The sequence below is a fragment of the Anser anser genome (genome assembly GCF_964211835.1).
Source record: "Anser anser genome assembly, chromosome: 13".
Classification (NCBI taxonomy): domain Eukaryota; kingdom Metazoa; phylum Chordata; class Aves; order Anseriformes; family Anatidae; genus Anser; species Anser anser.
In genome coordinates, this window is record NC_139734.1 from 11,014,631 (window position 1) to 11,036,746 (window position 22,116).

Below are 22,116 nucleotides of genomic sequence, written 5' to 3' on the forward strand. Positions count from 1 at the left end.
GGCTCATGGTGTCCTTTCCTCCAAAGAACCCCTTTCAAGCTGTACACTTCCAATCTGTCAAACCACAACAGACAAAGAAGGAGGAAGCTATCACAAACTCAGAGTTTTGTATTAATAGTAGGTTTGCTTACAACACTCTCGGCAGGTCCACAGGATTTGTAAGGAGACAATCAAACTTGTAAAGAGACAAAACCTTTTTCTTCCAGTTGCCTGAAATGGAACCTTTCTCAGCTGGTCGTCTGAATGAATCAAGAAATAATTATTCTTTCCTCTGAGGTTAAACTCAGCCAGATTGGCACATTTCTCTCCTCGCTCAGCAGCAGAAAATATGGGTAAAACATGTCTGGGTGGCTCTTTGCCACTTTAGGAGCCTTGGCTGTAGGAAAAGCTTGACCTCTCTTTACTTTCGCCTGTGATAGAAAACACCGGTCTCTTAGGCACTGCAGTAGTTTCATTTATCTGAAGTAATTGAGCTCAGGAAGGCAACAGCTAGGAGGAGGCCAACATTCAGTGAGATGCAGAAAGCTGGATCAGACAATGTAGTTCACACATCAGAAGACAATTAACAGCTAGGTGAGCATGTGAAAGGCAGGTGTTGGAGAGCTATACGATGCCTGCCAGCACAATACCTGACTCAAGAAAGGGCTGTTCCCATTCATTGGCAAAGAGCAAATTCTCCTTAGAGTAGAGTATACTGGAGACGAAGAGCTCTGTTTTTATTATTATTATTATTTTTTAATGACAGGAGAGTACAATAAAAAAATTTGGAAACCCCAAGGAGAGGTCTTCCGGGTAGCACCAGCTGAGCTCCAAAACTACAAGTCGTGCTGAAACAGCAAAACAGCTGGAGTAGGTAAGTATTAGAGTAGTTACTCTACTCACAAAGATAACACTAGCTGGTGCTAGGACCTGAACATCAGCCAGCACAGAGATTGCAGTCCTGTAAACACTGGTCTAGATAGTAAAGATATGCCCATAGAACAAAGAAAATTCAGTTGCTTGTTATACCCCTTGCTGCTCCTCCAAATAATTGCATATATATGAGATTTATTCTTTAACTACCATCACCTGTCAAGATGAACTACAGGTGAAACTTTCAACTTACCTTAGCATTTTGCGCAGGCTTTGCAAATTTTAAGTGTGTCATTCAGTATTGGCTGTATGCTTCTTATTAGCAGTGTATCAAATAGAAAAAACAACTGTTTAAAGGAAAAAAAGAAAGCTTGTTGAAGTAAAAGAATAAGAAAGTTGTTGCAGCACATCACCAGAATTCCTTTGGGTTTATCTTTGCATTCTTAACAGTATTTATTATTTGATTGATAGTTCATAACATCTAATTTAGAGCCACTAGGTTCATTATGTGAATATGTGGTCAAGAGCTCTTTAATGTGCAGCATCACTGCTACAAACCATGACAGCTACTTTGGAGGTGTCAGCCTAGTTTGTCACAATCTATTTTAATCTGAAAAAATCTCAATTACTTTGTAGCTGCCAATGGACAATTTAAACCGATTGCTCGGTGTCATAGCTGGGCACTGTTTGAGCATGGGAGGTGAAGTACTAAAGCAACTATGAGGAACAGACATCACTATCTTCAGATGGGTCACAGGGGAATCAAATTCAAAGTTAATAATGGAGATACTTGCCATATGTTTTCAGAGGACAAACAATGAGAAGAGAGAGGATGGGTGACAGATTATTACTCTAACTCTGTCCTCAGCTAGTTTAGAAGACTAGAAGGAATCCTTAAGGTTATGTTTATAGTTAAGAGGCAGTAGCTGCTTGCTACTCACCCCTTCCCTGCTCAACTGCTGCTGGTGAGCCAGCTGGGAAAGAAGGTGCTGCCCAGTTCATCCATTGCAGCAAACTGGTTGGATCTAACCAACACACAAAGTTTACATCGTGGTATCTCAACAGGAAGAACAATAACACCATGTCCTTTTCCCGTGCTGTGGCCCTTTGACACTTCACTTTCCTTCTCCTCTGCTTTGTAAGTACAAACGAATGGTTTACAAAGCTGGTTATGGGGCATAACTTTGCATTTAAGAAATGCATAGAGTTCAGAAAGCACATTTCTAGCTGCTCTTAAGTTAACTGCAGGCAAGAACTAATACAAAATGTTCAGAAAACCAACCTCCGTCTCTCACTCTTTGCTCAAAACACGATTCTTTACAATCACGTCATTCAAGCAGACTTTTGCTAAGTACTGAGAGAAAAGTGGCTTCCTTTGGCGAGGGGAGAAAAATGCCTGTTGCTGCAAGCTATCCATCGTCTTAAAGTCTAAGATGTACTAAAGCTCCCTAAATTTTTATTCCCAACAGAGCCAGATAAGACCAGTGCTTTCTTGACAGGCATTGCTCCCATGTCAAAATCTACTTCCCAGCACAGTTTTGCAGACATCCACTTGCCTGCTAGGGCGGACAATAAATAAATGTCCATCGTGTCTTTATTTGAGAAAGATTTTCTTGTTGTGCCAACTTTTTTTTTTTTTTTTGGGGGGGGAGGGGGGTGGGTGGATAACGATGGGGGGAGCACGGTTGTGGAAAGATCCCCTTCCCCCCAGCCAGGAAATAGCCATTTCGAGGTAAGACCTTAAAATTGATGATTTTGAAAGTTTTCTCTACTGCCATGCTGTTCTGCTCCTGCATTCCTGTGGTGCCAACAGATGAAGTTGTAAGCCTGCTCGCCTCCCTGCATCTAATCCTGATACTACTCAGCAGCAGGGAAGGTGGGCAAATGTTCACTAGCAGTTGTTGGCAAAGAAACACAGCAGGATTTAAACTGGATGACGCCACTGCATGTGTAAAACAACCATTTGAGCAAATGCTGCTATAGTAGCATCTTTAACCAGTAAAACAGAATTTGCTGTTAACCTTTTCCTTGCCAGCTGCACTGATGAGCTGTGATTAATTGTAGTTGTGCTGTTTTTGTTTATAGTGCAACTGTTGATAAAAAATGATTAATGTTTGTAGCATTTGATGTGACAGACGTTTTTATGTGACCGCAGTAACAAAAATAGATTTTAAAAGCCAAATTGGAACGAGATCCTGCTGCACTCTGGTAAAATGCTCCACATCGTTTTTCACGCGGTTATTTTTCCCTTGATATTCCTTCTCTTCCTTTCTAGCTGGCACAGCCTAATCTTTAGTTGACATGCCCCCATCCCAGATGTTTCACAGTTTAACCGTAGTCATTTTATAGCATTCTAGGACTGTTGTGAAAGAGGGGAGCCAAAACAGTAATTTGCCATGCTTATCCACTGTTCAAGAGCTAGATCTCAGTCACCTACTGTGTCATCAAGATAACTGGTCAACACCAACCCAATAAGTGCTTTTCCCCAGGCTCTCAGGTTTCCTTGCCTTTGACAGTTGTTCATACAGAGCAGCTTTGATAAGAGATCTCTCTCTTCAAGCTGAGCTCTGGCATTCTTTAAAGCTACTGGCTTGGTATCTGAGAAATATAACTTGAGAACCTGAAATATCAGCTGACAATGCACATGGCACCCCATTTTAGGAATGAGAATTAAGTTATTCCTGCCATGCCTTGAAGAAGACTGATAGGTTGGATTACATAACCAACTGCCATTCTTTTTTTATATGCTTAATTACTGCAATTCATAAGGCCACGTTTGATTGAAGAAATTGCCTTTCAGTAATGCTGCCACCTACCTGGTGCATCTCAGTGAAGCAGGGATTTCCTACTAGGAAGGGTATGGAAGAGCTTTTTGTGGAAGTGTGCTCCTTCCCCTGATCTCCGAGCTGTGCAGTAAGTCCTAAGCACAGGATGTTATCTGTCCTGTTAGTTGGTTTAGTTCCTCCACACCACATTTAGATCTTGCATGTTAGTGCTAGATCTAGTACCTTAATTAAGAAAATGGAAAAAGCTTGGAGAGCCAGTAAAAACCTCAACTAGAACCTGGGCAAAAGTGTAGTGCTAAATGGCAGGACAAGTAGATGCCTCAGAAAATTAATTTCTAAAGGAAAGTTATTTTAATTATTTCACTTCAACTCAACTGATGGTCTACATAGTAAGTAGTACATTGAGCAGCTCCAGCCTTATAGACTGAAAAATCAAATATTTGAAAAATCAAGGAGATAAGGATGCTGTAGGAATACAACATGTGTAGCCATGCTGTCTTTTAGATGGCAGCTCTAGATAGAATTGCCATCACCTTCCCAATATCATCCAATTTTCAGCTGACTGCCAAACTCACAAAGCTTCCAGGATCTGATGGTGGTTGGTACTGCAGAGAAAAAGCTGTCGCAGGGTGAAGCTCTATGCCACTTACCTGTTACACAGAACAGAACAAACACATCGGCTCAAAGATTTATCAGCTTGGATGGAAGATGTATGTAGGATAGTGGATTCTGCAAGGAAGCAGTGCTGTAGGAAGCATGCCTTTTGTGAAAGAACTTGGAATAAGTACAATGAATCTCAGAAGACTAGAATAGCACAGCTGCGGACAGTTTTTCCACTTTCATTTCAACTGAAACCATTTTTTTTCCAATGTTTTGTGAGAACAAAAAAGTTTAGAGCAGAAAGATCAGAAGCGAAACTGAGTTGGACGGAGCCGCTCACTCCACTGGGACCTTAGAGGAGAACATGAAACACTCTTTCCAGGGAGACCTTTGCACTTCGTTTTTGGTGTGCATCCAAGCCTAGGCCGGCAAAGGATCAGAAGACTCCTATCATTTCAAAATTGCATAGACAAGCTGGAAAAATATTTTTGAGCAATGAAATACATTCTCCTGCTACATCTGCACTACTTGGCATTGCATGAATCCCAGCGAGGTAAAACAGGTCTCAGACTTGAACCTCAAGCCTTAAAAATATGAGACAAGTTCCCCAATCACAGGGATTTTGTTTAAATAGATTTCTATTTGGCTTTGGATTTTTGAGCTTTACACAGTTCAAATCCATTCTCTCGATCTGCTCATGCCATAGAATTTAAGTTCAATTCTCATGACCTTGAAAGCTGTCTGAAGGTCAGAAGGAGAGAAGTACCAGACATTTGCACAGTTGCCTGCAGCATGATGCAGTCAATTCATACTGCTCTAAAGCTTTCAAAAAATCATCTCAACTCTTCCTGTTACAGAAGGCGGTTAAAGGTGTGGGTTAGGTTTCTGAGGGAAGGCTGAGGCACACCCTTTGTCATCAGACCTCTCGCAGGCGCAGGGCAATGCACTAAAAGAGCTGTACTGCTGTTGAAGCCTTCTCATAGCTCCTGTCTCTATGGTAGCAGCATCCACTCTTGGACATTGCTATTTTGCAGTAAGTCGGGTCGTTCAGCTTTGTATTTATTTAATCTTTGTGAAGATAAGGAGGGATGTTCCACTGAGCGCTCTTTTGTTTCATTCTGTATCAGTTCAATAGGAGGGAGAGCAGATCTAAAGCCACCAGCAATGGTTTGTATATCTTGTAAGTCTCCTAAAGCCTTGTCATCATATGCCGTATTATGTTGTCTTTTTTACTGAGTGACCATTGCTCTATTGTACACTATCTGCCTTCTTGTGACTTGATGAACCACATTGTAAAAGGCAGAAATCAATAAAGTTCTCCAGAAACCAAAACCACGGAGGGAAAAATGTTTTCCTGCAGCACCATCTTGTGGTCCTCAGTTTTAGTACGAAAGGTATCTCCTTCCCCTAGTGCCTGGAAGGCAGACAGTCTGCCCTGGCAGCCTTGGAAGCGGTGCACAGCGCTGAGCAGCTGCTTTCGCTGACCACAGAGGCACTGCCAGCCTTGTAAGAGTGTTTGTGCCTTCTTCTAGCTGACTGGGTCCCTAACCCAGTTCTTTGGAGGAACAGAAAAGTCAAAGAAAAAATGAATTTGGCTCAGCAACGTGCAGCTTGGTATACAAGAAACATGTCAACAGTTTAGGCGCTTGGGAAAAGACATGTTCAGGTAGGTCTAGGTCAACTCCCTATTGACTTTTTTCTGTAGTACACTAAAGTCCAGGAGTACAGAACAAAGAAGATAAAATCGTGAGTCTATGAAATCATTATCAAAGCAATTGTTCAGAAATTTTAATTTCTCTATTTACTGGTGGAAGTAAGCAGCTGATCAAAACATCCACTTGTATGTGATGGTGTCAGCGTGGTTAGCATCACTAATCCATGAAAGAATATTTGTGATGTGACCCTAATGTGATAACTTTGACCCCCCAGTAATAACAAAATAGATATTATGACATTTTAAGCAGAGATGGCAGTTATTTCTGCAATACTCATGCTGGACAGCTGTTGATTCAATGAACTATCAAACCAGTATGGAAATTACAACTTAAATTTACAGTCTTTGTCTTCTCCAACCAAAAAGCAAAGTTGTCAGCTTTAAGAACATCTTTACTCTTAACACTGTACTCTTAACCACTGCCCCAACAGGGGAAATATAAGCTTTGTTGGGTCTTTTCCATCTCATGCTCTACTCTTACAATGCATATATTTTGCTTATGCTCGTTTTGTTCTGGTTCTGCCAGATTCGGTTACCGCAGATGTGTTGATTGCTTACTGTTGTTTTATGTGTCCCTTTGTCAGAAAGTTATGTGATGTTGAAAGCATCTGTGCTGTCAATGACATGCAAACAAAAGGAATTTATCAACCTACAAATCAAAATCATGAAGCACCATACGAAAGCCTGACTTTCTCCAGAGCACAACTCTCTCTCAGTCACCATCAGCCGTGAGGATCTATGTGGTTCGCCACATGCGCATTTCAGCCGCAACAGTGCCCCTAAATTCAGGCAGAAGGAAATTGCTTTTATCTTTGACAAAATATCTGTAGACATACTACACAATTCATGAAAATAACATCAAGAAACAGCAAACACATCAGATTTGGAAGGCAAAACATAGCCCTTTTCAGTCCCCATCCTTCTGCTGCTCCAAATCAAAAACATCATAATTCTTTTGCTTACAAAATGATATCCCAATCATCTCTAATACAGTGTTACTGGCAATGGTTGCAGTATCAGGCTTTAAAGCTCCTGCATATGGTTATGTCTGATCATCAGTATGTGCTCTGACAATTTCACAAGACTGCCCATATGCATACTCCACTTCTATTATGCTTGGGTTTTAAGTGGTCTTTTTTTTTTTTTTTAATTTAACAAAACTAAAAATGTTATGAAATAGGGAATTCTGTAAGTACACAGTTCATGAGAATCACTAATAACATTTATTCCCCAGCTTATGAGTAAAGATCCATTCCTCACAGTTGTAGCTCTTGGAAATTCTACTGCACGGATTTCACAGACCCAAGGAAAAGGGACCAGTGACTGCATTACTGTTGTGATACTGATTCCCGTTGACATTTTAGATGCTTACTCTTATTTTATACTCATCTGTTCAAAACTGTTATTTTTTGGGGGGGGGGGGGGGGGGGGTGTTTGTTTTAATTTGTGTGTGTTACTCTACAGGGAGTAATTTTCAAAATTACATTTTGAAGTCACCTACCTTGGGAGACAAGTCGCCTGAAGATCAAAGGAAGTTCTGTGGTGCAGTGATATGCCAGGGGCAGAAAATGCCAGCAGAAATGCTACTACAGTTTCCTGAAGTTCTTCACATTTTTGCCCATTATGTCTTTAAAGGAACGGCCCAACCACAGGTTTCCTAAATCCTCTGCAGCCTGGTAAATAATTAGTTGTTCTCCTCAGTAAGAGTAGCATTGCTGTGCTACAGTGGTATCCAATACTGGAACACAGTAAGCTTGCCACTCAGTACCGATTTAATGAATGACAACTATCTCTTCTTAATCCAGATAATACTCTAAGACTGACCTCTAAACTATGACAGGCACTTAACTGGTATCTTCATATCCCTCCATAGGGATGCTGTATTAATAAGAGAAGAGTGGCATTCAGGAATTACCATGAGCACTTTTTGCCTTTCAGCATTACCATATTTTTCATACAGGAGATATGGAATGAGTATGAAGAAATAGAAATGAACAACTTCTAATACAAAATCAATAGCATTATCAAGGGTTGACAACATTGTATTACTTTGATACTAAAACAAAGCATCTCATTTTCTAGAGCATACTCAAGTAATCCTGGTGTCCTTCTCCTGCTTGAGGTCTTTAAAATCAGGTGGGTGCTCCTCTACACCAAAAGAGAGCAAAAAAAACAATAAGAAAGAAAACCTATATATCAGTATAACTAGATTACTGGATTTATGGACATCTTTACAATTTTGTTAAGTCAATGCCAAATGAATTCAGTCAAATCTCACTGAAATATTTCTTTAACTACCTAATGACCTCACTGACACTTTTTTTTTTTTTTTTTTAAATTTGATTGTCACTTTCAGCAGGCTACCGTTTGGAACAGTAAATAGCATTTAATTCCCAGATTACATTTATTTCAGCAGTCAACTGCAGTTCAGCGTTAAGTAACAATGGTAGGATGCAAAACTATGTGAAAATGTCAGCATAAAATACCCCTTTCCATAGGAAAGATTTCTCAGTGCCTGCAAATGGATCCTTGTCTCCAGCAACACAGTCTGCTAGGACTTTGACCTAGGACTGTAATATTGTTCGTGGCTTGCTCTGCTCTCATTCAGCATCCTAGGACAGGAATCAAATTCCTGCAGCTTCATTACTTGTCCCGCAACAGAAACCGAGAGTGACCCCTGATAAACACTGCCTTTTTGACAGTCTACTAGACTGGGAAGCTAGCAGGCATTTAGTTCTGCACATCTAGTACTCTATATAGAATCGATAGTCAGATAACAATACTAAACTGAAAGAACAAAGAAACACACCAAATTTAGTTTACCTTTTTCTTGTGCTTATGGTCCTCAGAGTCTTTAAGTTAATCCGGTAACAACCTATGCATATCTTCACTACGTGCTCTTTTCTTCTGCGCAATTTTCTCTATTTTTTTGTTTGCCCTTCGTAAAGGATTGACACATGGACTGCAACATATTAAAACAACAGCAGAAATTGGTTGACTTCCACAGAAAGAATTTAGAGAAAATCACCTAGACTTTAGCTGCAAAATTCTACCTCCAGTGAAGAAAAAGTCAGATACAGCTGATTTCAGGGGCCATCACAAGATTTCATGAATAGAATGTACAGTGAAAAGGCTAGGAAAAGCACTTTGATAAGTTTTTCCCATCTCTGATATTTTCTTCATGGATTTCAGTTGACTTGCTGATTCCTAACAATGCAACCATTACCAGAAAATTCTCAAGTAAGTAATCAACCAAAATCAAAAGCCTGCTTCCCACAGCTGTACTAGGGAATTTCAGCAGAAGAAAATGAAGACTTTAATGAATCTTACTGTTTTAAAAAGCTACACAATATTACTCAAATACAGCATCAGTTAAGTGCACATCTTTTCCTTCCCTTCTCTATCTTATAGTACTCATCATGGCTTGTGGACGTTAATGAAAAAAGACACTGACAAAACAGAGAAAGAAGATAGGATAATACAGTTACAGGCATAGCAAAAACATCAGAGAATGTCTCAAGAAAAGAGCCATTGTGCTGATAACACACAAGAGGAACTGCCAGGCCACGAGCAGAATTAGCTCATGTAGATACTGCTTTCTGTATAAAAAATAACACTGAAAAGAGACAAAATACACAGGTCATCAGCGAGGATATGTAAGTAACCCAGCCTTGCTGATTTGGGAACTTACCAGTGCTGTGGCAAAGGGAGGAGTATTCAGACTGACATTAGCCATGAAACTTTGCTATTGTAACTCAGCCTTGGAAAGAAAATTAGTAGCTCCCTTCAAAATTTTACAGGAATTCTATGTTCCTACATATAGGTTCTCTTAGCCTTGCCACATCTAGTCCTGGGCATCTCTAGACAAAGCCACCTCTAGCAACACAGCACAGATGCCTGCAAAGACCTTCCATAGATAGTCACCCCAGATTGGAGTCTCTCTCTTTTGCCTCTCTTTCTCTCCCTCTCAGTACAAACTCGTATGGGAAACCTTGGAATTTGCTCTACAAGCAGCACAGTGGAAATAATCAATCATATGTTTTATTAGCAAAAGACCTCTTACTTCTTGGTAATTCTAGAGAGCAATTTGTACTTTTGTGCATGCCCATTGCAGTACAATTTTTGCATTGTACTTAGGAGCCTCTCAGCAATGACCATCCAGCATTGTTAATGAAAACAAAAGAATTTCCATTCACACAAAAGGTTCTATGCTCTTTAACTAAATCCTTTTCAAAGCCACATCTTCTATCACCCTAAAACTGGTAAAACCTGATCAAAGTTACCATGTTATAGGACTGCTTCTTTCCTAGAACTCAAATATATGATGTTGGAAATTAAAACCATTTAGCATCTGGTTAATCACCGCATTAAAAAAACAACAAAACAATAAACAAGTCATAGCAGAACAGCAATATTCCTAGTTTCACTGGCTATAAAAAAACACAGAAATCATCATTTAAACATTAATGTAAATTCTCTCAAAACAAATACATATTAATTTGTTTTTCAGAAAATTTATGATAATTTCATGTTAATTCTTTGCTTCTCATTTTCAGAGTCACTGATGACTCAGTGTAGCTATCTGTATGCTGAACATCAGCTGTTGAGCACAGGGTAAGATGTAACGTGGAGATTTTCACAGCAGGCTTTGTCTAAATGTGGAACTCCATAGCAAATAGCCATCTGCTAGGCAGCCGCATTAGTAAAGTCTGTGTGTGTGTGTACGTGCATGTACGTGATCCCACACAGCCTACTAACATCTCAGTAAAGCAAAAATTTAACACTTGGGAAAAAAAAAAAACCTTCACAGAAAACGACAATTCTGTCATATTAACCAAGCTATAGCATTAGCCATACAATATGAACCACCACTTTAGAAAAGTAAAGCACAATTATGTTAATACATTCCATCTCAGTTTAAGGATTTTGATACTGTGGAGTTTATGTTCCCCCCATTATTGTAAGAGCGTATATGCATGCCAAAACTCTGCAGAATCAAACACTGAACTGCTTGCATAGTACATATGGGCTGTAACGTGCCCTACACATCAATGAAAAAAGACAACCAGCACCACCTCACTGCATGTTGGCAGCATTACAGACCATTCACTCACTTTTATCTGAAGAATACCCCTCGCCCATCTCTCTGTCTGCTAAGGCCTACTATTTTGTCCCTCCATCATGTTACTCCATCTTACTGCATAGCTCTGTGTTAAACCCACACAGAAACATATTTCTACTTCTTGTTCTTTACAAGTTGCCTTTTCTCATTAATTTCTTCCCTATTATCTTTCAGATAATTAATCCCTGTACGTACATGTCATTCCCTCTGTAGCAGTCAATTGCATCCCAGACACAATGTCACTCTTGAAGAAATATCTTTGGAGATAGCAGTAAGAACAATTTTTGTCTCCCTTTCCCCTGTGGTTTAGAGAGCAGGCAAGTAGCTGGAAGTTCTCATTTGTTTCAGTTTAAATGTATGGTATGAAGTGAGATGAACTTTTCCTCAAATCTTTCTCCCTTTTTTTATTTTAATTGATGTTCTTGGTTTTGGAACATATTTTGGGTAGCACAGGATATAGTGTTGTAAGCAGCCCTATAGCTTTCTTTGCTCTTCAATCTCATTTACCACCTTTTTTGCTTGCAACTGATAGTTGGTGTTCCCTTCCTGCCAAAGAGATGAATGACTGAGAGAGAGAGACTGTACAGAAAATTGGAGAAGAAAGGGAGCAAAAGCCTGGCCTTCCATACCTCAGCATATCTGCCCAGGCTGGGATCCACTTCCTACAGGAACTCAGGTTCAGCCCTACTGCTGAAGTCCCGTCCCATTTGGGCCTTGAAGTGGAAGCTTCTCTGTAAGCCTGCAGGCAGCATGCTTTCATGTCCTACATGCAGCTTCCCAGGCAAGGGAAGTAAGATCAAGTCCAAGTTCTTTATAACTGGATCTTTAGAAGGACTACTGGGACACTAGCACACTTCTTTTCCTCAAGCCAAATCAACTATGTTTTATGTAGCTTCAGAATAGGACTTTTTATGTTGGCACATTAGCTTCTTGCCTTTTTTCCTCCCCTCACTGGCTTTAAACATGTCAGTTGTCCATGTTTTCTGCCTTTAGAGGTGACATATCATAAATTTGGTTTGGTCGTGCACTAATGCTTACCTCCTTTGCAAACAGACACAGCAACACGATGGCAGACACCCCAAAATAAAAAATCCTACTGCCCCAAGCACAAATAGTCGAAATGTCAGTTGCAGATCTGTAGAGTCAGAAGTTTTCATTAGTTATGAATCATTCCAAGATAATATACTGAGAGAGATGACAGAGATTAGCCTCTAAGACAGTCACACATGTATTTCAGCCAGCAACTTAACAGAAAAGAGCAGGTCCTAGAAATGCATTGATATAGGAAAGATCAACTCTTAAATTTGACCACCAGAGTTCAAACAGCTCAACTATTTGATTAGTTCAGAAGCAACTGTTGAGTAACCCCAGGGTGTGCAAAATCAGAGTCCTTTATAGGACTACAGAGCTTCTTAAAAAAATGGAGACAAAATCACGCAAATTAAGCCTATTTATTTCATTTCAAACCTTTTGTAGCATTTTCTAAAAGCCTCCTTTTATTCCTACTGAAGTTCAAGACAAGACTCCCAAATAAGAACCATTCAAGTGTGTAGCCTGTAACCATCTAACAGAAATGCAAGAGCCATGAGTCTAATGTCTGTTAAGTGCTCCTATTTTGTCAACAGATTGCTATGAGGCAAACAGCATGTGCTCCCAGGGCAGTAAATGTTTGTATTTTCTTTGGACATATGTTGTACATCCTGGAGCATTCAAGTAGCTAATTAATCTATGAACAAATAATTTGGTAAAATAGTCAGTCCTTGATGTTTACTTCCAAACCATAAAAGCTCAAGTGGAATGGGGAATCAAGCAGTCACAGCTGAATAAGGATATCCAATTTTACAATTTGCTCGAGTATGTCTTAACTATGAGTAAAACAACTACAATTTTCACTGTATAGTTTTTCTTCTCACTGTAGTTAAGTGTCTTTTATACATAATATAAAAGCCCAGCTGAGGAATGATTATTAAAACATTTTTTTCCTTCAGTATGCTCCTAACAGATTCTGATGGCCTCACACTCAGTGGTACTTTCTTCTATCAAAAGTAACATAATAGTTACAGCTGCCCTAGCACTGGAACATGGTGCTGTTCAACTACAGGAGAAATTTCAAAGTTTAGTCCTTACCTCTGCTTGCTTCTGGGCAAGTGCAAACAAGCAGAAAGAGAATTCTTAGGATTTCGTATATCATAGAATCATTAAGGTTGGAAAAGACCTCCAAGATCATCTGGTCCAACCGTCCCCCTACCCCTAATATTACCCTCTAAACCATGTCCCTAAGTACCACACCCAACCTTTCCTTAAATACCCCCAAGGATGGTGACTCCACCACCTCCCTGGGCAACCTGCTCCAATGTCTAACTACTTTTTCTTTAGGAGAAAGAAATTTCTCCTAAAGAGGAGAAAATAAAACAAAATAAAAGGAATTGCTATGTTGGAAAAATGAGATAACGTTTATCTCTGTTCTTGTTAAAGTCTCTAACAAGTATGCAAGGATCATTTGAATATTTTGACATTGTTTTGTCATTGTTCTTAACTGAAAACTGTAGGATGTGGGATGTGTCTAGTGTCAGGACAAGAGACAAAGGACAAATTAAAACACAAAATTCCATCTGAGCACAAGATGGAATTTTTATTTATTTTTAATTGTGAGGATTCTAAAAGTACACACAGGGACAGGTTGCCCACAGGGGCTGTGAAGTCTCCATCCTTGGCCATATTCAGTGTTTGGGTAGACAAAATTCGAGGTTTCCTGGAAACCTGCTGTAGCTGACCTTCCTTGAGCAGGAGCAGTTGGAGCTGTATGATCTTGATACATCCCTTCCAAACTCACTGATTGTGTCTAACAAGAGCCTCTAACTTTCCACATCTTTCAGTTTATTGAAGCAAATTCACAATGAAAAGCAACGACAGTTTCTAAAAAGCTGTACAAACAGGAAAAAAATGACTAAAATTCAAGTTGGATTCAACCCTTTTAGTGAAGCAGAGTTTACCACTGAGTTATGTGCAAAGGTGGGATCTATAATAAGATTAATACAGGATTATCATCACTGTTATGTCAAGTAACCTGTGTCTTTGGCCAAGCCTGAAAAACCTTAAAGGAAGGTGACCCCATCATCTTTCTGATGATTTGTTCTAGAGGTTCACTACTGTTGTAATGATTTTTTTTTCCTAGTACACAAGGTGAATTTTCCAAGCATCAATTAGTGACAATTTCTCCGTGTTACATCATCTACCAAAGAGATTGGCTCCCTCATCTTAGTTATTGCCCTTCAAAACAGTCTTTATAGCTATTAAACAACCATCTAGCCTCCTCTTCAGCAGATTAAGTACATACAGTTCCTTCAACTTTTCTTCATAGCACTTTCATCGAGTCGCTTCTTTGGATTAAACTCCTCACACACCCTTTCCACAAATACAGCCTTCACTCCATTCTTTGTACTAACCTACATAGTTACATCTGTTTGTATTTCATCTTATGTTCTTTGCTTGTGTTGAGGTTGACAAACAATTCAGACAATTCTTTATCAATGAATTGTTTTCTACAATTATATGCAGAAATAAATGCTAGCTCACACTTACTTTGAAGAGATTGGTGACCTGAAAAACTAAAGGAAGAAACAAACGAAAATCACATTGTTTGACTAGAAGAAGCATATGGCTATGAGGCAACAATTTACAGAAGTATACTTACTGTCTTTAAATGGGACATAACATGCCAGTTCATGTCTGTCTTTGGAAGGACAGCATTTATTTTCCAAGCACTCAGTTCTGTTAATGCTCCCTCCTACAGCACAAGGAACCAAGGTGCCTTTTTCTTTGTGACGGCAGGCTTTAAAAGAAGTAAAATGTGAGACTTCTGTTCCAGGAACTATATGCAGGTAAAGGAAGGTTATAATTTTTATGCCTCTAGTATGTTTTGAAAGAGTAAGTCTGCTAGAAAAGTAGCATCATTGACTTTCATGGAAATTTGCTCACAGAAGTTAATCAGCCTTTATACTAAAACCAAGAGAAAAGCTAAAATCATGTCATACGAGATCTTAAATAATTGGCTTTATTTCAGTAACAAACATTTACAAAACTGATTGTAAACTACGTTGTGCCTTTTTTTTTGTATTTAGGTTTGTAAAACGGAAAGAAACTATGTTTTCTGAATGGACTGTTTCTAATTTAAGAAAAACACACAGACATTAAAATACCTTGTGTTTTCTGAAGGGCTCAGCATACAATGTATTACAGCTAGCCATCTCTCTGTTTAGCACTAATTGCATGTTTCTAAAAGCAGCTGTTAGGAACAAAAACCTAATATATCCAGTCCAGTTACTGAACACAGCATACAATATTTAAAGTTTTCTATTTAATAATAGATTTATTAATAATCATGAGATCTTTTATGGGAAGGGCTATATTTTAAAACACTTCCAAACAAAAACAGTAACACCTGTAAAACTTGGTATTGCAACTCTGATGTGACACTATCACAGAAGCTGCAAAACATCATTTGCTTCCAACACCACTCCCAAGATTTGCTGCACTGTCAGTCGCGCTTTTATCATAGACATCACTAGTAGTCAGATTTAATTAAATGTGGGGTCAGGCACTTCAAAAGACCTGTGTTTATTTAGGCCTAGTTAGTAACAACAGTGTATCTTCATTGTTATTACTAATCAGCTATATATTAAGTGAAGAGTGGTATCTCTGCCTTCTATTTGTCCATGAAACAATTATGGAGTCAGGCTTGACTTAATTTTTGCACATGCCAAGCTCTCTCTGTAATCATGGATTTTATCTTTTTTGGTGATATTAATGAATACATTCCATTTTGATTTCCTTCTCAATAATTTTCTCAAATAATGAAGCTCTCGTTAATTAACTTCAGCAGTCCAAAAGGTGAGCTGTTCAGCCTAAGCTAATGGCCCTGAATTCTTCCTGAGCCAGAACTGGAGGAGACTGAGTAAAATCCATCTCCCGCTTAGGACATACAGAACATTTATTCTCATGTTTACACAAGGAGAAAAAAAAGTAGTTCACGTTGGATGCAACAAGGGTTGGGAAGGTGGATGCTTCAAAGTGCACAATACTGATGATGAATGGTTTTTATAGGTAATGCAATGGAAGCAAATTTATGATCATTCCAAAGGGGCATTTAATAATATTTTTTTGTTGAGACCTGGTGAGTTTTACAGTGTCACACTGGGGGTTTTAAATACACTAAATGCTGATAGGTAAGAGGGTGGGAGGCTGTAGTGGAAGCAAATCAGTAGTAGAGGAAGAGGGAAGTAGTGCTACAATGACGAAGTGGCACTTACTCACTGGCCTGAAGAAATTTAAAATAGCTTCAGATGCACCTTTCAGTTTCATTTTAAGTTTGCTGGGCACCACTTCACTTTTTTCTAAAACTTGATGAGTTGGTGATGTAAAACCTGAAAGCTCATAATGATTAGCTCATTACCATCAAAATATCCATAATTAATTAAATGGAATGACATTTTCATACTGATTATCTTTCATTATGAAGGCATTTATAGTCATTATGAATTGTGACTACTGATGGCTAGCAAGGTTAAGCATAGATGTCTTTTTGTTGTAGTCAATTATATTACTTCAAATTGCTTTATGAACCACAATGAGTAAAGAACTAAAGCTGTGAAATTTAAATTAAGGAATCAATTCATGTGGAAATTGTCAAGAGAAAAAGCACTACTGTTCAGATAGAAGGTGCAGGTTACGGGAAAATTCTGTGTTATAGCTGTAGATGCATTCCTTTTCATGTATGCAAGCAGAACTTTTGGCCTCTAGATCAAGATCAGATCCCAACCAAAACAAAAAAAAATTATAGATGGCAGCTTTATCAGGTACAACCAGACAGTCATCTATCCCAGTATAGTGGTGGATGCATAGAAAAGAGCAAAACACCCATGAATATAACACTACTGGAGTGATTTGTTGCCGTGGGACTTCTCAATCGTCTTTCATCTACACTAGTCTGAAGAATGTATTATCAGTAGGCCTTGTTGTCTCACTCTACCTCTTTTTCATTAAAGCACAAGTGCAAATCACAGTGGGACTCCCTGGCAATCAACCATTCCGTAATGCAGAAAAAACTCAGAATTCCAATTTTCTTGCCTTTTTCTTATAGGGGAAACTTAGCCAATGGAACTCTCTTTAATAACTTTCAGTGGCAGAGTTTATTAAAAGACATTTCATGATTTTATAGTTCCTTGTGAACACGAGTGAGGCCATAGCCTAACCAAAAACTAGGGTGTTCAAACAACTTCATTTTTTGGGGCAATGCTCCACCTTGGAGCAACAGGAACCCCAAATACATAAGTACACTATTTCTCCTGGAGCAGAACTTGGTTTTTCAGTGCCATGTCTTCTCTGCAGAAAAGAAGCATTTGAATAGGCTGAACCAAATTCACATCAAAACAGGTACTCATATTAACGCTTAACAGGAGTGTGACCAGCAAAGCTCACACTAGCAGTTACATCACTGTCTCCCCATCTGCTCCAGTGAAAAAAATTAATGTTTTTCAGTATTTTTCAATCACTGCAAGACAACAAAATTTGTAACTTTAATTCCTGCTAGGAAAACTACTTGCTTCTTCTATGAAAATGCTTTTCTCCTTGCAAAACTCACTTGAATTGATGCTATGAAGCAGTATAAATATCACATAGTTCCGTGCTAGATGAACGCCAATTACTTTTTGCAGCATTCCTGTAATAAAACCAGTGATACGGTATGTGAGTAGACGCAGAATCTTCTATCGCTCCTTTAACTTTGTATTTATAGATTAGAACAAACATGACAGTAGATTGCTGTACAGAGCAAATGCTCTGCTCCCTCTCCCCCTACTTAAGGAGGCAGCCAAACCCAGTAAAACATTTTGGCAATGTTACTTTGAAGGAACTACTCATTTAAGAGAGCTTAAAGGGATGCATCTTGTTAACAGACTAGCCAAAAAAGTATATAAATACAACCTCTTAAGCGTCCCAGAGCTGGATACTTAACACCTTGAAGGAGCACTTTTAAGTGTTTTAAGCCAGGTATAGTGGACAGAATCAGGACTGAAGAATTACAATTTTTTGGAAGTTTTCAGTAGAATTCTACTTTAGCTTACTGAGTTCTTCAGTCCTTCTAACATCAAAGAAAGATGCTTTGAATAAAAAACATTTTGAAAAGTTGGTCCAAAAATAGTATTATGGATAAAAAATACTTTTAAAAATCCCTGAGTCATTCATAGCAATTTAACAGCAGGTTTAAGTTGGGTTTTACACCTCCAACCACCCCCTGAAGACTGCTTTGCCAGATGCTATATTTCACTTTGCCTGCTGCTTCTATTCTAAAAGGATCTTTTACAATTATTACAACATATATTAAGAGCTTAAACTAGACGTATTTCTTAACATTGGTAAGGGGACAGAACCCCATTTTCTTAAGTGTTGTACAGAGAAAAGATTGCATTTTATACAAGTATTGTCCCTTGAAGGATCTGTTCTCTTTGCACTCCTGCTGCTAAATGAGCGAAGCTTTCCTGCAATTCAAATGTGCCTGTTTCATGGAGTAACATACAAATACATTCTCTGTCCCAAAGAGAAACTTCACTTTGGCAGGTAAGCACAAAATTCTTTAAGAAGGCAGGAATCACATTTTCCAAGACACCTATTAAAATCTAATGCAATTCAGGACAAATTGGGAGGAGCGAAACATTTCCTCGGAGCAGGAAAAACAAAGGAGATATAGAAAAATCTAGCCCTTCCCTGCCCCTTACATGCTTCTTTTTCCATACCTTCTCTGTTACCGTTGGAACAGGCAGATCACAGCTACCCTGAGTACAGCAACCTCAGGCACGTTATGCAGGACAGCGCGGAAGCAAGGCTCATCACAATGGGTTGCCCGTCACCTATGATGTAGCTCAGAACAGATGTGTAACTGCATCTACCTACTGTGTGAGGGACCAGAAAAAACAATGCATATATGCAGTTTGAAAAAGTCACCCTCCCACAGAGCAGACTGTTAAAAGCCTCAGTCTTTAATTTACTAAGTTAAGGCCACATTTGTGTCATTACCAATATGCAATGCAGGAACATGGCCTAATAGACTGTAGTGCAGACCAGGTAATAGATACCTCAAGCCATCAAAATACACTCCTCAAAACAAAGTTTGGGCAGAGTGCCCAAGTCAGATTTCTCAATAATTCCAATAAACTCATTATATAAACAAGATTTTCCCATGAATTCATCAAATCTCTCTATGTTTGAAGCAAAAGTAAAGTCTAACCTCAACCTTCCTTTTCCTTAGAAATGTCCATTCCTTTTATTAAATGAGGTGTTCTTTGAATAGGTTAAGAACATTTTTTTTTTAAAAAAAAGACAGAAACCTAAGTAAATGTTGACCATCATCCCATCTTACCCACCGAAAAATTCAAAAATAAAAACCCAGCAGTTCTCTAGTCTGTTATGCTTTAGGGAAGGGAGGGCAAGCGAGGATGCATACAACAGCCACCTAAGCAGGTAATTGTCTTGAAAAAGTTATATACATATTCACATGCAAAAGCTTTTTTTTTTTTTTGGCATTTTAGTTAATTGAGTAATGAGTTTAAAGGGTTTTTGTTTTTAAACCTGCGTTTGTAGGCAGCATTAGCTTTCTAATATAAATATACAGCATCCTCGGTTTGTTTCTTTCATTCTGCACACACTACACACAGCCACTCCCAATACTAAAAACAAGGAGACACTTTGAAACATCTAATATGGAACAAACATTCTTCACTTTCTGAAGCATTTGATTTCACATGCAATTCTGATTTTCTGCATTGATTCCTTTCATGAAACACTACATATATGATATGATGCATTTATGATGTACAAATATGAGTCTGATTCAGACTGCTAGAACCTGAGAAAACTGCCCACACATTTTATGTTGTTTATGTTGACTGCTTCATTGATTTTTGTTGTTATTAAATTCATGACTGTTGACTCTTGTTGTTGTAACTGTAGTCTGTACCTAAGACTCAAGCTAAATCCACCAGCCAAAAAAAGGCCATCTAACATGCCATATGACCCCAACCTCATTATACTATTTCTGCAATGGTCAAGTTCCTCATCATTTATAGAGACTACATCCATTGGATGCTTTTTGTTTAAATTAACTGCTTTTATTGTAAATCAGTTTCTTTTATTCAGAGAAAAAAAAAAGTCATGTCTTATTGAACCCTCAGTAGAAACACAAGGCTTTTATCTATTTTTTGTTTTTACGATGCATTTTCATACAGCACTCACATTACCACTTTTGAAATTCTTTACAACAGGCAAACAAAAGGAAAAAAACAGTAACAACTAGTTTATACTCATAGTTTAGTAGCAATTATCTCCATCAGGAACTGCTCAAGATCAATAGTCTTCATAACATGCAAGCAGGAGTGACAGACATGGGATACATATAAAAAAGATTGTTAGGAATAGAAAAAGGTTCGTCCCCTGATGTGGGCACAAGATCCACAGGCTGCTGATGAAAGACTAATACTTCTGAAGTCAAAAGTTGATGCAGTAAGTCTAACCCTTTCAGCAGTAAATACAGTATAAAAATGTCACATGAAAGCTAAACTGCAAATAATTAAGCCTAGCAAAACTCTTGTAAGGAGAATCCTGCAGATCAAACTGGAATCTGTTCAGAACATTTAACTCAGGAAAACTCATGTCAGCTTTCATAACATATATAAAGCTGCATTATACTTGAAGGTATTAGAATTCTTCCAGCCACTGTGATTTTCATGGATGTGAATATAGCTGGAGAAGGCTGTTTGGCCAGCATCTTTTAAGATGAAAACCTAAGTAGTGTTATGTTCAAGTGGATGATAAGCTCATTACATGCTAGTGCAAAAACCTACATCAGGTAATAGAACCAATATCAAAACACACAGACGCTGGTCTACCATTACAAGTGCTACTGTTTTGAGAAAGTCTTATCATCCTGTGTACTGTTGAAAAAAATTAAAAATCTTGCAGATTAATACAGAATGCCACTTACCAGAACCATAAAGAAGGGTTCTCGAAGTGACTGAGGAATACTCACTGGAAGCTAATCTATTCCCTTTTAATATTCAATACTGAAGAGTTCTGAAGAAAAATGTTGCAACTCAGGAAGTTACCTTTCCTAATAAGCACTCCTACAAAGAACGCAGAATGTACAGTCAATATCATACTTGGACTATTAAATTTGTTTCTGGCTTGTTGAAAGAAACAAGCATGGTACACGTTTGACTTTAGAGACAGCAAATAGAAGATAATTTATAGCTAGGCCATTAAAAGTTTCTGTACACAAGAACTAAACTGATTTGATTCCTGAACTCATGAATGCTCTTCATCAGAAAAAAAAAAACAACAAAAAAAACATTTCAAACAAGCTATATAAATAGAGGTCTTTTCTTGACAAGATTTTATACCAACTCTGAGAAGTTACCATCGTTAAACAAACGCATTTAGTAAAGAAAGGAAACATTTTCTATTTTCATAAGCATCTGTTAATTTATAGGCTTTGATGTTAACCCTACTGAATTTAAACTTTGGCATCATTCACAAATACCTCTCATTCTTTTTAAAGAACTTTATTTTTAAAATAACTTTAATTCATTAGACCATACTTTATAAGTTACCAATAGGACGGACCTGAACTCAAGCATCAGACATTGGTTGCACTTTCAAGTTTTTTTTAAACAACACATGATTTTTCAAAATAAAACTGTACATTTAGATTCACAGTTTAATTTGTTGAAATTTAATAACATTTAAAAAACACTGGAATTTGAATTGAAAGGGATACATGTTAAGCACACAAATACTGAAAGGTCATAATCCCAAAATGCACTTGAGAATGGAATGCAACTAATTAGTCAAGACTGTAGTAGTTTAGTAATTTCACATTTAACCTAGTTAGCACCTTAGTAAACTCAACCACTGAATGTAAGAAATATAGTGCATATAAATGTGACAACTCAACAGGTATTGTACCATTTCATAATGAGATTGTTTCTTGAGCA

At 38.2% G+C, this 22,116-nt stretch overlaps 1 protein-coding gene and 1 long non-coding RNA gene across 2 annotated transcripts; one reads left to right on the forward strand and one right to left on the reverse strand.

The window, feature by feature from the left end:
• Positions 1 to 113: 113 nt before the first annotated feature.
• LOC310880823 lies at positions 114 to 4,327 on the forward strand. The gene is made up of 3 exons (XR_014571937.1): positions 114 to 853; positions 1,918 to 1,990; positions 4,197 to 4,327. It is a non-coding gene; the product is annotated as an uncharacterized lncRNA (long non-coding RNA).
• On the reverse strand, positions 2,505 to 22,116 carry FMR1NB (FMR1 neighbor). The gene is made up of 7 exons (XM_083797197.1): positions 18,865 to 22,116; positions 17,715 to 17,792; positions 16,384 to 16,497; positions 14,769 to 14,906; positions 12,113 to 12,209; positions 8,776 to 8,914; positions 2,505 to 8,100 (listed from the first exon to the last, which is right to left on the reverse strand). The coding sequence occupies exons 2-6, from the start codon at positions 17,788 to 17,790 to the stop codon at positions 8,812 to 8,814; spliced, it is 528 nt and encodes a 175-aa protein (XP_083653323.1). The 5' UTR covers positions 17,791 to 17,792; positions 18,865 to 22,116; the 3' UTR covers positions 2,505 to 8,100; positions 8,776 to 8,811.